At 40.8% G+C, this 13,058-nt stretch overlaps 1 protein-coding gene across 1 annotated transcript; it reads right to left on the bottom strand.

The window, feature by feature from the left end:
• Positions 1 to 3,196: 3,196 nt before the first annotated feature.
• Positions 3,197 to 12,509, bottom strand: lrrc4bb (leucine rich repeat containing 4Bb). The gene is made up of 3 exons (XM_034707222.1): positions 12,034 to 12,509; positions 7,540 to 8,143; positions 3,197 to 7,433 (listed from the first exon to the last, which is right to left on the bottom strand). Exons 2-3 carry the CDS (start codon positions 7,780 to 7,782, stop codon positions 5,460 to 5,462), a joined length of 2,217 nt encoding a protein of 738 aa, XP_034563113.1. The 5' UTR covers positions 7,783 to 8,143; positions 12,034 to 12,509; the 3' UTR covers positions 3,197 to 5,459.
• Positions 12,510 to 13,058: the final 549 nt, after the last annotated feature.

Below are 13,058 nucleotides of genomic sequence, written 5' to 3'. Positions count from 1 at the left end.
CAGTTTTAGAAACAATCACTGCATTGCACCCATTATATTCTGTATCTGCCTTTTCTGTTTGCATGCAGAGGCCTTTAACGTTATATGCACAGAGTCTCATGGGGCGATGAAGCTCTCCAGAGACCCGAGTACAAGCCAAGCACAATTACATTCAAGAAAAATACTCTGCATAGTGCCCCTAAAGACATTTCAAATACAATCTGTCTGCTGTAAGGCCACAAACATTTTATCTAAACATATAATTCAAATTCACTGTCATGGTTCATGGCTGATGCATTTGTTATTACATGAATCCCTCGAGGTTGTTGATGCGTAATGTTGGTTGGACTTCCACGGCGCAATGAATATCTGATATAGTCTGTACATTTTTACCTCACCTCAGGGCATAAAATAAGTTTAAATGCAGCGAAGCAGACAAATCAAGATTTTTTAGTCCACCCTTTTAAAAAATAGATTTATAATGATGTATCAACAGAGCCCCAGTGCTGCATGTTTATAGACACCATGAAAATTAGATAGTCAACTACATCTGGACTTGAGATTGGAGATACGCCTTGTTCCATGAGTTACATGGAGAAGGTCAAACCATTCCCTAAAATGGATTTATTTGCCGGGTTTGCAAATTCACAACATATGCTAAGAATAAAAAGTGGCAGAGCCAGTAAATGTCTAATTATGCTAATGTAACATGATGGACCATTTGATTTATTAGGGCAGTTGCCATGCCGTAGTGATTACAGGACGTAATAGCGTTGTGTTGAATTTGTTTGATTAATTTGACTTTACTTCAACAGACCCCACTCTTAATCAATTACTCGACTAATTTGTTATTATGGTTTCAATCAGCAAGACTAATAGAGGAGTAGATTGTTTTAATTTCTAGGAAACTAAACTCCCACCTCTAGAATCATAAAGCAATCTTACAAATTTATGTTGTGATTTAATAAACCCAATTAATCACTTTTTAGGAAAAGTTCATGAAATCTGTTTGAATCACTCACAAAATCCTCAAATTGTCCATTTTTTTGAGAGTTAATAGGCTCCTGGCATTTTTAAAAATCCTGTCTTGCAACATTTTCCATATACAAAGCAATTTGATGGACCTTCATACAGCCAACAAGCAGTTCCTACACAGGCCAGTGTGTCCAACCACAACTGTATATTTTAGTCTTCTTGTTTTCTAATAAATTGTGGAAAGCAAAGAAAAATGTAACAAAATCCAATGTATGTGGTTTCCAGTACTTCCAGAGCCAGCCTCAAGCGGATCCTCGATGAACTGCAGTTTTTAGCACTTCCGCATTGGACTCATATTTTTAGACTGGAGGTTGCAGCTTGCTTATAACAGATAAAAGAAAAAGAAAAATGACAAATTTTCCTTTAAATGATGGTCACAGGATATTTGATTGCACAATCTTCCAAATACTTGTTTTCTAATAAATTGTGGAAAGCAAAGAAAAAAGTAACAAAATCCAATGCACACAGTTATTTCTCAGACTTTTTCATTTTCTTTTATAAAATTTCACGAAATAACTTTTGAAACGTCACCATGTTAAATTATTAAAGCTCCTGTAGGGAATTCTCGGCTGGTTATGAAACAGACTGAAATGAATATTGATACCTATACAAATTAAAAAAGCAACTGAGAACATCAATGACAAGATTGATGATTTCTATACTGTAACTTTTATTAATGTCAGATAATCCTGCCAGGGGGTAGGTGTCACAAGAAATGATGAACGCTGCAGAAACAGCCTTTCAGCTGAGATTGGAGGAGGGGGCATAATCAGCAAAGAGACAAGAGGCACCACTTTTTCTACAGGGGGCACCAAAACCAACACAAACCAAAAGTCCCTCACAGGAGCTTTAAGTGATTTCTGGTTAAGTTAGTCAGGGTGATTTGCAGGGTGGAAACAGAACAGATATTGAAAGTGGTATGTTTATCTAAAAGCAGGTTAATTTCTTACAGCTGACATCAACTCGAAGTCACACAAGTTGTAAAAAGTAAAATATAAAATGAAAGTCAGTGAAGTGCAAATACAGCTCATGTTTAACCTGCTTTAACTGAAGAGATTCACCTCTGCCACACTGTGTACCTGAATGAATGCATGAAAAAAAAGTATGTTTAATGACAATACATTAAGACCTATATTGATAATATCACACACCAAGATAGAACCAACAACATGAAATGCATAAAGGAAAAAAAAACACATAATGAAGATTTTTCAAATATCGTTTTTGTATTAAAGTGATCTAAATTCCTTTAGAGCTTAACACTTTTTCTGTCTTAAAGGCTGTCAAAACAGACCCATTTCATGTTTTATAGTGTATTATCAAACAGAACAGCTTACCTTTAAAGGACCAAAAGGTCAGTCCATTTTCTTGCCGTGTCTTAGATATGATAATCCATATCACTTAAGAGTTTTGCTTCCAACAAACCCAGAAATGTCATCTGGACTGCAGGATTACATTGTAAGAAATACATATAGGTGCAGATGATACTCATATTCCAGTTCTCCATCTGTAGCTAAACTGCATCAGTTCCCCACAGTGTAATACAGTGAGGTACAGTCACTCAATATGCACATATTGATTTCCATCCTCAAGCTTGCAGTCTTCATTAAAATGGGTCATGCGCTGCAGAAGAAGACTCCTTTCAAAACGCATCAAATTTTGTATCTACAATTGCAGCCGCTATTCTAAGATGCAACACAACTCTTCTGCTTGACCTCCAAATGTTAATAATAATGATGATAACTTTGCATGTCAAGTGTAACCGACGTCCAGAGGAATGAAAGGAACATTTCTGTACCGATTAGATGAGTCATCATCACAATAAAACTGTTCAGGTAAGGAGATTTGTTCCACGTTGAACATGCAGGAATTTGCCCCCCCCCACACGCAGCACACAAGGAGGTATCCAGTATGCTCTTTGAAATCCGACAGCAGAGCCACCAAATGTAGCACATCAAGGGAGCGGCCATATGTTGTGTCTTTAGCCTTCATTTATATTCTATTTGTGTCTCTGTGGGGCTACGCTTGAACCCTGCCCACTGAATCTGTCTGTGGGATTGCTGCACATTTACATTTACTACAGTTTTTGATTGAGAATCTCAAGCAAGAAGACTAAGTTGAGCAATTTAGGCCGCAATTCAGAAGCCTGAGTTATTTGATCACTAAAAAAACACATGGAATTGTGGCCACAATCAGATTTATAGGTTGAAACAGGGTGAACATGGTGTGCATTGATGTAGAAAATGTTCCTTTCATGGATTAACCTCTGTGACAGCATAATCTGGGATGGTCTTTGTCCGATATCATCACTCATATTATCATCACCATTATTTTTTATCCCTGTGTGCCTTTTCTTCCAATGAGTGTTGCTGATAAGAAAAAACATCATCACTCACATAAAGCAGCTCCTGTATATCTATATATGCAACAACAGATAGCATACAATCGTAAAATAATTTACAAGGCTGCATTACAGTCCGAAACCCTGTTGATATGCTTTTGTTGATAATGCTGTTCCAGGTACATATATCTGGACTAAATGGCTGCATGGCCAGTTTGTGCTCAATTGCAACAAACATTTTAGCTTACCTCTTGAAAGATAAACACTTTTATCTAAAAGGCTGTTCATTCAATGTATTTCTTGCCTCAATATTCTTTAAATTAATACTAAAATAGCATTAAAAAATCTCCATTAAGTACAGTGAGATGTAACTTCGGGAATAAAGGTGCTTTTTGTAAAGAATAAAATCACCTAATACCGTTCAAAACATCAATTTTGCAAATGAGGTTCTGTAGATCATCTATAGGAGAGTGACTAAAGCCTGTGTGAACATGTTAATAGCGCAGATGGAACCTATTATTACCAAGATGACTAACAGCTTAACCACAAACCATACATTCAATCCGGGTTTAACACAGAGGCCTGCATAATGTCTCACTCTCCACACGTGTGGTGTCCATATCGACCAGCCACAACCCAATATATGATTGATTTATTTCACACGTAATGATACATGGCTAGACAACTGTACACATTATATCAAACTAACAAAAATAAAGAAATACATAGTTGAAACGCAAGAAGCGTAAATGGCATTTAACATATGAAAGTTACACTGTAAAAATGTGGATCTTACAATTGTCATACAACCAGACATTATTATTATTAATATACTGTACATTTTCATTCACTCCAATCATCCTAAGACGGATGTTTAATCCCTTCTTGAATGCTGCTGCAGATAGATAGATGTCTATTCATCCTTATGACAGCATTTTATGGCATGATTATGGTAACCATGAGCAAGGAGGTCATATCAAATATCTGTCTAAAAGCAAATATCTGGCTACTGATCTGGTTCAAATAACACATTGTCAACACTTTATTTTACCCATACAGGTCTTTGCATCGGATCACCCTTCCAGTGTTTGTGGAAAATTGTTTTACCATTATTTGATGCTGGCATTTAAGTATCAGAATTGTCGATTCAAATACCAAGTAGCTGGCTTTTACAAAATACATAATACACTCTCAGAACACAAAAGTCTGTAATGATTATTACTGAAGCAACAGAAAAAAGTTTGTCAAACAGAGATCTGCATTTACTGTTCTACAACCTAAATGGACTTTATGTCACAAAGCCAATTCAAAGATTCACAATGAGTGTTGCAATTGAGCCCTTATGTTTCTGAGAAGTAGCCAAACTTAAAACATGTATCGGAACCAACCTCCACCAAACGCCGCCCCTGATTATTCACAAAGAAACAAACTATACCAGCTTATGCATCCACCCCAAAATATCTCTGCATCGGAGTCTGCAATGGTACATATTTAAATGAAAATATATTTATATAATTTGTGGATTTTTCACAGTAGTTTGTACTGCACTGTACCTTTTTGTCCATCTATTTATGCCTACATAATTGTCACCATGAGGGAGTCTGTTGAGTCACTCGAGAGAGAGTGTGGCTTGTTTGTTTTGTGTGGAAGAAAAATGTCTCTTGGATTTTTGTTCTGTAATATCTCCGATCATCAGTGTGGTGAGTGCCGTGCATGTCTTTCGTCTCTGCTCGCCAACAACGGTTTGGGGACTGATTACTCTGAAAGGCTAGTTTTCCCTATGAGAACACAGCTTGTAGAAACTGCAAAAAACATTTGCTTTGGCACAGATTTACATTGTAGCAATGTTCATTCCTTGATCTCCATGGCCATGATCGTTACTACAAACACAAGTGGCCCATTGTGGTAATCCTTGGCTCAGTACACTGTCACGGATAAGTCTATGTGTTTGTGTATCGCCGTGTCAGTCTATCCTCTCTCCTGGTGTAATGTCAATGCACTCTAGTGTCTAATCATTCGGCGCATAAACCCAACATCAATCCCCTCTCTGTCTCCGACTCTTGCTCACTCTCTCTCTCTCTCTCTATACTCTCACTTTTGTTTTTTAGATCTGAGTCTCTTGGACATTTTCCTTTGAGTTCCCCTTGAAGAGAAGAGGCTCCATTTGGGGGTTCTGGCTCTGGCCCATGAAACCTTTGATCGATCCATGTAAGCCCATGGTAGGCATGGGCAGAGACATCGGCAGCGGTGGGGACATTGAATTGGGGTTGTTGTTGGTGCCATTGCCCGATGAAGACATCGGGAGAGTCGTACAGGAGATGGGGATATCCTGCATGCCCTTACTATTGAGCATCCCTCCTGGTCCCATCCCTTCAGGACCCATGCTTAGACCCATCACATTGTTGTTGAAATGATGGGTCTTGTAGTAATGGTTGAGAGTATCCGTACGACCAATGTTGGGAAGGTTGACAATTTCTGGATGATGTATCCTCAGGGTTCCTTCTCCACCAACGCCCGAATTCATTGTTGAGCCACCTGAGATGCCACTCCCAGCTCCAGCTCCGATCTCGTCTTCCACATTGACAATTTCGATGGCTCTGGCGGGGCCGTGGTGCTTGTGTAGCTGGTGCTGCTTCCGAAGTTTGTAGAAGACAACTAACATTACAGCTGCCATAAAGGTAATCGCCACGAAGCAGCCAATGATAATCTTGGTTGTTTTCATTACATCATCCAAGCCCGGGATATTAGTTACCTCCATTATGGACACAGTCACTGCATTTTCTGTAACTCTGTTGGCTCGCGGGGACAGTGAGGACAGAGAGGAAAGAGAAGGCGATACAGTGATGCCAGGTCGGCCATCTAACACCCCTCTGTGAACAGTAGGATTAGGAAAATCTATGAAGGTCTCGTTAATATATTGTCTCGCGGAGTTCTCTTCGTCTCCTCTTACTGTCTCCACTGTTTCCACAGTGACAGTGGTGAAATAGCTGTAGCTGTTGCTGGGGTCTGAGGCAGACACATTGAGCACAGCGGTGGCAGTGGTGTTTCCAGCAGAGTTGGTAACCATGCAAGTGTATTGCCCGGTGTCTTGCACGGTAACATTGGTGAAGTTGAGTGTGCCGTCATGAAGAACTGAGATCCTTACTCTGTACGATCCATGGGTCATCAGAGTGCCATTTGGAGTAAACCAATTCACCGAGGTCATCGAGGTTCCGGTGCGACATTTCAGCTCAGCAGCCATGCCCTCAGTGACATTCAGGTCAGTGGGTGGCTCAACAATCACTGGGGCATAGCAGGTAAAGTGACTCTGGTCTAGTTCCCCGATGTACTTTCCTTTTAGACCTGGGGGCGCGTGGCAGCGAGCACAACATGTGGTGTTGCTGGGAACCGTTTCTTTCAGCCACCAGCTGAGCCACAGAACATCGCAGTTGCACACCCAAGGGTTGTGGTTGAGATGTACCCTCTCCAACTGGTGCAAAGGCGTAAAGAGGTCATGGGGCAGGGAATGCAGGGAATTGTGGGAGAGGTTGAGCTCCTCCAAGTTTTTGAGGTCATCAAAAGCATTGCGTTCGATGACCGACACTCTGGAGTGCATTAGCCACAGCTTGCGAAGTGACACAAGGCCCTGGAAGGATCCGGGCCTGACTATCCCCAGCTGGTTCCCTGACAGCTCCAACTCCTCGAGTCGTACCAGAGGGGTGAGGTTAGGGATGTCCTTCAAGCCACACATGCCAAGATTCAAGAAGCGTAAGTTGACCAGGCCTTCGAAGGCGGCCTCTGAGATGAAATCCAGCTTCCTGAGTTCCCCTAGATCGAGACGGCGTAAAGAGGGAACCCGATGAAAGGCAAACGCCGGCAGTGTCTCGATGGGGTTGTTCCGTAGCCATAGTTCCCTTAGCTTGCTGAGGTACTCGAAGGCTTGTGAGGGCACCACTGTGAGACGGTTGTCAAAAAGCTCCAGTGTGTTGAGGTTGGGGAGGCCATTGAAAGCTCCCACCTCAATTTGCCGGATGTGGTTCTTGGAGAGCTGGAGGATTTCCAAATGCCGCAGGTGTTTAAAAGTGTCTGACTTGATCACCTGATGTGGAGACAAAAGGATGGAGGCATGTTGAACCAGCATTGGAGTTTGAGCTGACAAGTTATATTCACACAGTGCAGATTAAGGCAGATGAAAACGTATTTACCTGAATTGTGTTCTCTTGTAGATTGAGGTATCTTGTGTTCTCTGAAATACTGTCCGGGACTTGATCTAGGCTCTTCCTTGTACAGATGACACGGCTCGCCTGATTGGAGCAGGTACAGAGGGTGGGGCAGGGGGGTGCTGCCTCTGTCAGCTGAGGTCCATGGTTGTGAAGCCACAACAAGAGTTGGACCAACCAGAGGAGGGGGGAAGGGGCACAGGGGCTGGTCACCATGACAACACGCATGGCAACTGAGTCATGACCCACCCCTATTGCTCTGATGTTGATAAGTCACCTCCAAACAAGGGAATTTATGTGCTTATCTTGATCTTCATATTGTATGATCCAATTGTGTTTTTTCTCCTTCAGTCATGTAAAAAAATTAGAGAAAAATAAAATCTTCTTCTGAAGACTCAATTTATCATTAATAGGTTCTTATTTTACTTTGCTCATGCTTCCTTTGCTTTCAAACACCTTGTTCTTTTCAAAATGTCATTCAGGGGAAACCTGTATTTTTGGCTCCCATGACAATTATTAAAGCAAAAATCAAATTTGGGGGAGGATTCGCTCTTGAAAGTGTTGTCTCTGCAGAGGCTGTTGCTTCTCACTGTAGGGGGAAAAGAGAGAGAAAAGAAAAGAGGAAAGGAGGTCAAGTTAGTGCACGGTGCAGTAGCTTAAAGATATTAGCCTAGCATATGCATGCATGTATTCCCTGCACTGAATTTAAATCTCAAAACATTACAACGTTCTGTCGCCAGTGTGACATGCTCTCAGGCTTCCTTCTCTAAAGAGGTGGCTCTAAAATTGTGGCCTCTCACTGGTGAGTCAGCTGCCATTTTCTTCATAGGTTGAACTTAACATCTGGGTCATGGTCTGAAATGGCCACAAAATGCTCAAACCTCAAGCCTGGTCACAAGAGCTGCAGCAGACCCATGAGGATGGTAGTCTCAGAAACCACTACGTTATACTGGTGTGCTTGAAGTTAGATTCCTACTGGAAGAATTTACAGAGAATGCAAGGTTGTTTGATGCAATTACAAATACGGCCAGGACTTATTTAGACCTAAGGTTAATGCAGAGATCCATGCAATCCATCATGAGGCAGCAGCAGTAATTTAGCAATTAAGATATGAAGAAATGATTATTGACTCCTGAAATTTTACTGCAGTGCTCATGCTGTTTACAACAAGCAATCAGACACGATTCACAACCACAAGGGACGGTGTATCACTCGTGAAAATGACAACAAGACAGTGAGATACAAAACAACATAATTACTATGAGATTTGTTTAACATTGACCTGTATGTATTTGAGTCTTTGGTTAAGAGGGTATCAAAATCTGAAACAGAAAAGGCTTTAAACTTCAGAGGACTTGCTAAATTTAGAAAAGTCTGGGCTGCTTCCCTTATGATGAAAGAGACCAAAAAGAAAGTATTCATTGTTTTCTCAAGCATGTAATGCTCCACACTATGACTCAAGTCACAAGCTTGTGTTGTCGGTTGGAGATTAATAAGGAGATCTTTGTCTATGTCATTATTACATGACTACTGTGAAATTATATCACTATCTTATAAAATCAGTCCCATGGGTGCATTTTTCACATTTTTACCCTCTAAAAAAAATGGCTGTTTTGTTAAAAGGCTCCATAGCAGTCCAGAGCATCTCCTCTCCTATGCAGCGACGATGCATGCGCTCCTAGAAACACGGTTGCTGTGGCAACCTGCTCACTCACCATCTTGTGTTTTTACTGTCCAGTGCCCTATTCCACATTACTGTTTAGCTGGGCCTGATGAACATTTGCTGGATATAAAAACGATAAGCAGCACCTTTGAGGATGAAAGAAACATACGTATTTGACTTAAAGCGTGAGATTTGTTCCATCCTGTACATGATTTTATCTATAACACCAGATAAAACAACAGCAGCCTTTAGGAAAGCTCATGTTTCATGTATTGAAAAACACATTGTGTAGCCTTCAAAATGACAACAGAGGGAACAAATTTGCAGTGAATCTTAATATCTACAAGGTCGGGGATTATGTCAACGTCAGTCTGAATGACAAACACAGCTCTGAGAACTCTTACAGCAGCTATTAAGAAAGCTCATAAAGGAGTGAATGCTAAAAATAGCCTTTTTAGATGATCTGCACATCCCACAGAATCTCTCTCTTCCTCTCTAGGCAACACTAAAACACATTCATGACACAAAAATATTCACAAGTTTATACCCCACAATGTCCTAACTGTGACTGCCACAGTGATATAACATCACATCTCCAATAAGAGGCTGCAGTTTGATGCAAGGCCTAAATGCTACTGTATGCAGTCTCTTTGCAGCACTCCTCATCATTGTGTTCTCCACACTGCTGTCCTTCCCTGAAGAGTCTCCTCCTCATCCCCCCATCCAGCAGGTAATTATACATTTCAATAATGCGCTGTAAAAAAAAAAAAAAAAAAGAAAGAAAGAGGAATGCTTCAGTGTCTCTCTCCCAGACTTCAGAATAGTATCTGATCCACAGCAATGGTTTGATAGTTACGATGAAATGATTCAGTGAAGCATCAAAACACAACATCATTAATATTCAGCTGGTCAAAGAATTGATCTACCAGTGCTCTCAAAAGAAAAACACAGAGATTGTAATTTATGCAGTGTTTCATACACTGGAACTTCATTAAAAGCACTCTTGTTGTGGTCTTTTATTCTTCTCTTTTCTTCTCCTTTCCTTTAATTCTTGCAACTACCAACATTTTTCAAACATACAAACTTAGAGATTATGCAGAAGTTTGTTTACCACTGACATAAATGCAAGATCTAACCGGATGTATGCAGCAAAAATGCATAGGAAATTGGACTACAAATTCCAACATATCTTTTTAATTAAAACACAATCATCGTTTTCTCTTTGCTTCAAAGACAACAGCAAAGATGCAAGTCACATTCACCAGAAAAAGTGTTCTTTGATTTTTTGTCCTCAAAATCATACTGTAGATGTACATGGAAGGAACAGAGACGCATTTCCCCTGCATTGGATTGTAAATGTCACTGGGGAGAGACAGCAGAAAACAATCTATGTAAAACACCACACAGGCTCAAATTGTATTAAAGGAGAGACCTTGAATTTTCCAGCAGGCCGCCTGTTGCCTTGACCTCCCATCTTCAAGTTCTTCCCCACATGAGAGCAAGAGAACAACATCATGCGCCCATGATGCTCTTTTAATATTTAGAACATTACACCTTCACTCATCCGAGGGCCAAATACTTCTCCAGAGGCCTTTATCAATTGTTTCTATATGACATGCTTCAAACGTAGTCTATATTGTGTTTTTTTAAATCCAATTTCACTCAGATATTATTCCTTCTTGATCTTTGCTGTTTTTTCCATGTCAAGAGCAGATTGCAACCATGTAGATATTGATTATTCGATCAGGCCTGAGAAAGCGCTCAGTCGTGAAAAGACAAATTAGCTGCAAGCTGCTGACCAATTGCTACAAACCAATCACATCATCGTCAGCGCCTGATTGTATCAATGCTTTCTCTCTACAACACAGTCATTAAGGTTTATGAAGAAGTAAAAAAAAAACATAGTGGGGTTTGATTTCCAGGCTCTGTGAGGATGTGGGATGCTTCCTGTATCAGGCCCAATTAGACCTCATGTATTTACAGATGAACACAAAGCGACACAGGTGCAGCAGGGCCAACATCATCTGCTGTAACTATGACAACACTCGATTGGTTCAGGACGTGGGAATCAGGGATGGATGGGATGCATTTCACCGGTTTTGTAACAACCTGTGCTTTTCAGATGAAAAAAATGCAGCTTCATGCCCAAATATTTCCCACCAGTTTCAACTCATGACAAGAATGCTCTTCTTATATTTCTCACATCACCACACGAAAAATGAAGACACAAACCAATATTCAGCTATTTTCTCCTGCAGCCTCAAACCTCTAATCTGCAATCTGTCCCCATCATATAGCCTCCAGCATAATATCTCCTACAATTCAACAGAATGGCCTTATTCATCTATGCAGCTGCGCTCACTACGGCGCACCTTCTCGGGAACGCAATTGAAATTCTGAATAGGCCTAATTCTGCACATGCTGCATTACAAAATGGCTTGCATCCATTCTCTCTCTCTCGCTCTCTCTCTTTCTTCGGGGTAATGACAACAAGACTGCACCCAAAAACTAAGCCATATAGGCTCGGTATCGTTAATAAAAAATGAATGTATGTCAGTGAAACATTCACACTTACGTAAGGAGGCATGTTATTAAAATGCATTGGCAAGGACTATCTCAGCCTTATTCGTCAGACATCGACGCTGACGGTATCAATCGCTGATATGAATTATTTACATGCATCCATACAACCTTTGCACGTTTTGAGATTCATTCTGTGTAATCTCAAGATTGATTCCAGCATCCATGCAGATTAGGTAACAAATGCAATAATTACGCCGGCCATTTCAGTACCTGTACATCCAACACACACGTACCTTAATGTTTCAGCGGCTGCAGCGTGAGGTCGACGTGTTTTTCCTCCTTTTCTCTGCTCGTCCTTTTCTCCTCGATCTTCAGATTTCACAGCCTCCGTCCATTTCCCCCCCTTACATTGATCCGCTTGTTTCCACGGCTGTGAGCTGGCTCTTGTTCTTCTTCTTCTTCCTCTCTTTCTTGTAGGCTATTCCGCAGCGCCAACGCAACACGGGGGGCTATAGCTATGGCAGGTTGAAGATGAACACAGTCCACACACACACATAGGCACACACACGAAGAGGGGGGGAGGACGAAAAAAAAATAAACAGGGATCAGATTAAGGGGTCGTTGGAGAAAATGATGTTAGTATTATCACATTTAGGAGCGAGGTCTGGGACGAGAGCATCCATGCGCCTTATCATCATCCTTGGAGAGGAACGCAGGCAGCAGAACGCGACGGCGCCCGGTGGGCAGAGCATTTTGCGTTCAGCATAGGCGGCTCTTTACGCACATTCCGTATGTTTCAGTCTGAATCCCACTAAGACAGGAGAAGAAGATATGAAGTAGCAACTAATTATGGATGTACCTGCGTATTTTTGGAGATTAAAATTTATAAAATCTGTGTCTTTTTATTGCAAAATTTTCGTTTTCAGGTCTTTATTCTAAAAAAGGTTCACTTATATTTCACAGAGCATAAACTGTATGCATGTAATGAGTATGAAGTCATATTATTAATATGACTCAGCAGGATGACTTGAGTCACCGTGTTCCTTATAATTCAGTGCATTTCAGCCATTTTGGTCAGTTTATCACCGTGCAATAAACACCTGCTTCTGTTGAACCAACAAGGCATAACATCTGCAGTAAGATGTATTTCTACTCGACTGAGTCTCAAACAAGTTTGCAGGCCTGCTTATGTCCATATTCCTAATGAATGTACATTGCCAGCACATGCATTTTAGTAATGATGACTAGGATTCAATCTAGCACACTAATGAGGCCTGTTTTCTGCAGGCTTTGCAAATGACCATATTTTACCCAGAAG

Source organism: Notolabrus celidotus, chromosome 18 (genome assembly GCF_009762535.1).
Source record: "Notolabrus celidotus isolate fNotCel1 chromosome 18, fNotCel1.pri, whole genome shotgun sequence".
NCBI classification, from domain to species: domain Eukaryota; kingdom Metazoa; phylum Chordata; class Actinopteri; order Labriformes; family Labridae; genus Notolabrus; species Notolabrus celidotus.
Note: the sequence above shows the minus strand (reverse complement) of the source record. Positions and strands in the feature narration are given on the sequence as shown.